Genomic DNA, 3,582 nt, shown 5'->3' with positions numbered 1-3,582 from the left:
GTAAACGGAATTTTTGTTCGGGGAAATGGGCATTCGGGCAAATGAACGTTCGGCCAAATGGGTTTTCGGGGAAATGGGTATTTGCCAACTCTCCATCTCAACAAACGGTAGGTCCTGGAAGGTGGATTTGGACAGCGTTGCCAGACGTACGATAAGTATCGTACATGTCGATAATTTCGTGCTAATTTTTAGGACGTACGATATTTTCAATGGCGTACTATATAGTACACAATTTTCGATAATTCAACTTGCGCGTACGATAATGTACGAAATTTTTTAAATTGACTGAAAACCAGTTAAACATTACTTTTAAACATAAGTTTTCAATGGTTGTATACCATTGAACCGTATCCCGTTCGACCGAATCCCATTGAACCGAAAAGTATTTTCGTTTATAGCCCAACATGGCGGGATTCAGTTGAATGGGAATTTAAATCTGGTTCGTTTTCACTTCGGGTAGGTTAGTTCAGGTTGGGTTAGGTTAGGTTAGGTTAGTTCAGGTTGGCTTAGGTTAGGTTAGGTTAGGTTAGTTCAGGTTGGGTTGGGTTGGGTTAGGTTAGGTTAGGTTAGGTTGGGTTAGGTTAGATATGGTAGGCAACTATTTCACGTCGGGTCTTATCAAGATTATTTTCCAAAATTAAACCCGGAAAATATCAAATTTCAAGGGAAAAAGGTCTAAAAATACACGTCGGTACGAAATAATAAATATTTAAGACATAGTTTAGTCCAAATTAGATATACTATCGTCACGTAACCTACGATATGTAAATATGTATCATTAACGGTATATTGAATGAAAACCGTGCAAAACGCGGTTTTCGGTCGATTGGAATTCGGTTGAATGGTACATTCGGACGAATGGTCTACAATCGTTTTCAATCGGTCGAACTTTAAGGGTTATTAAATATTTTGATTTCACAAGTTTAACGTCAATGTTTAAAACAAAATTCAAATATACGGCCAGTTTTCAGCCGTACGATAATATTTTTCTGAAATCGATAATTTTTAGGCTCTGGTACGATAATTTAGTTTCAGGAACTGGCAACGCTGGATTTGGATCTCTATTTATTCTACCTCATTGGTTTTAGCTTCACATTTGGTACCCACGTCTTGCCGGAAATTATTAGTTTGTTAATATTTTCGTTTTACTCGGAACTTTTTATTATGAATATAACAGAAGATGAAGCGGCTCTTTATGATCGTCAAATTCGATTATGGGGACTTGATGCTCAAAAACGGTGAGAACTGAGAACCAGAAACCTTCCAATTGATAAACCAAGGCTTAGACATCGAAGGATTAGGATTTGACTATATTATCAGATATTATTAATACAAGATTTGACAAAAAACTTGACCATGGTGGTTGTTTATTTGAAATCTTTTAGACTCAGGGCGGCTTCTATTTTAATAGCCGGGCTTGGAGGTCTGGGTGCAGAAATTACCAAAAATCTAGTCTTAGCGGGTGTCAAGGAAGTTGTGCTTCTTGATCACAAAAATGTTAGAAGTTAATGTTTGTAAATTACCAAAGATTTTTTCCCTCTGTTTTGATAAATATCTTTTTTTTTTTAAATTATTAGGTCACCGAAGGCGATAGAGGCCAATTTTTATTCAGTGAAGGTGAAATGGGAAAAAATGTTAGTTTCATTTACACTTGCGCAATGCACATTTTAACGTAATAACAGTTAACAATGTGGTATTAATTTTCACAGCGCGCTGAAGCATCTCAAAAAGCAGCTGAATCTCTGAACCCTATGGTTGTGATCAAAGTAGACAAAGAGCCTCTTTCAGCAAAGAGTGATGATTTCTTTAATTCGTTCACTGTTATTTGTGTGACTGGTGAACCAACCTCAAGCCTCCTGCGCCTAGACCAAATTTGTAGGAAAAATCAAATAAAATTTTATTCTGGTGATGTTTGGGGCTGCTATGGCTATGGATTTGTTAATTTGGGATTACAACATACTTACGTTGAGTAAGTAACAATACATATATAATATGAATATTTCTTAAGTAACTCATTATCATAGGGAAGTTAAGACAAAAGCAAAGGATAGAGAAAGTGCAAAAGATCAAACTACAGAAATGCAACAAAAAGTAAATTTTTTGTCTTAATATATTTTATTATTCAACACAATTTCTTAATTTATTTTGTAGGTTGTAGATTATCCTACACTGGAAAAAGCTCTTTCTGTGAAATCTGGGAAAGTTGGATCAGGGATAGATAAGAAAACTTCCCCAGTTTTATTTCTTGTTCATGGTAAATATGAAAAAATCTTATTTAAATTTAGCATTATATTTGAATATTTTATTTAAGTGATGTTACAATTCATGGAGCAACATAAGAGGTTTCCTATTTCTGATGGAGGCTTACAAAAGGATATGAAAGACCTCAACAATTTGAAGGAAGAAATTTTAAAAGAATTGGGTGTCGATGGCAAACGTCTTCCTGATGATTGTTTACAGTATTAAATTTTAAACATTTTACGAAAGGGGTGTATTTTTTTAACATTATTTTATTACATTTTATAGGAATGTTTTTGGTGAATTAAGTCCAGTGTGTGCTGTAGTGGGTGGCGTGATAGCTCAGGACATAATAAAAGTATAATAATTACTTTTTAGAGGTTTTTGTTTAAACTTTTTCTTATTTTCTTTAAATTTTTGTGTTTTTTAGGCAGTTTCTGGAAAAGATCAACCTATTCGAAATTTTTTCTTATTTGATGGTGAAGCTTGTGTGGGATCTATTGAGTGTGTTGGAAAATAAATGTCAAGACTTTTTAAGTATTCTTTTGTGTAATTGTGTACATTTTTTCCATTTCATTAGAATTTCTGAGCCATTAATTTTTCTTATTACCACATACTATTAAACTAGTTCATTTATAGAGATTTCATATTCATTGTGTTAATTAAAAAACAAAACAAAGCTAATAACTCAATGTGATTTAAGTACGAATTTGAAATTTTAAGTGTATAAAGCTTAATTAATGGCGTTAACTTGGGCCTAAAGTGGTGCCTTGGGTATTAGCCTAGCAGATTATTTATTCAACAATTAACCATGTCTTCAAGGTCATTCAAAATGTATCTCGAGAACCATTAAAGATAGAAAATTGGTTCCAATTATAAAAGTATTCCCCATCACTATTTATGTAGAAATGGCTTTAACCCAACGTAATGTGCTAAATCGAAACCTGATAAGTTTTATACCAAACACATTATATATTATTATTATTAGTAGGAGTTGGATGGTTGGGTCAAACCCAACGTAGCACTTGGACCATAGGTACATTGTGCAGCCCAGCGTTTTAGACAAGCCCAGTCTCCAAAATGAAGCTCAAGATTTGCTTCGTCGAGATATTGGCAAGATCTCTCGTTTCTAACTTGTGCATACCAAGATGCTCAAACCTTTGAGCTGCATAAAAATCACAGACACAAAGGACATGAGAGGAAGATTCCTCCTCTGCAAGACACGCCCTGCACATAGGATTCTCACTGATGTTAATCAGATGCAGATGTCTATTTAGCTGGCAGTGACCTAAGAGTAGGCCTGTAACCACCATGATACTACTCCCTTCCATAAACTGCCACTGA

At 34.6% G+C, this 3,582-nt stretch overlaps 1 protein-coding gene across 1 annotated transcript; it reads left to right on the top strand.

Annotated features, from left to right (window-relative positions):
- Positions 1 to 1,084: 1,084 nt before the first annotated feature.
- Aos1 (SUMO1 activating enzyme subunit 1) lies at positions 1,085 to 2,780 on the top strand. Its single transcript, XM_090181274.1, has 9 exons — positions 1,085 to 1,238; positions 1,386 to 1,497; positions 1,578 to 1,634; positions 1,710 to 1,969; positions 2,025 to 2,091; positions 2,152 to 2,254; positions 2,312 to 2,459; positions 2,527 to 2,596; positions 2,669 to 2,780. Exons 1-9 carry the CDS (start codon positions 1,165 to 1,167, stop codon positions 2,756 to 2,758), a joined length of 981 nt encoding a protein of 326 aa, XP_090037400.1. The 5' UTR covers positions 1,085 to 1,164; the 3' UTR covers positions 2,759 to 2,780.
- The last annotated feature ends 802 nt before the right edge of the window (positions 2,781 to 3,582 follow it).

This window comes from Leiobunum rupestre, chromosome 7 (assembly GCF_980474605.1).
Source record: "Leiobunum rupestre chromosome 7, qqLeiRupe1.1.hap1, whole genome shotgun sequence".
Lineage (NCBI taxonomy): Eukaryota > Metazoa > Arthropoda > Arachnida > Opiliones > Sclerosomatidae > Leiobunum > Leiobunum rupestre.
The sequence above is the reverse complement of the archived record's forward strand: the minus strand, read 5'-3'. Positions and strand labels throughout refer to the sequence as shown.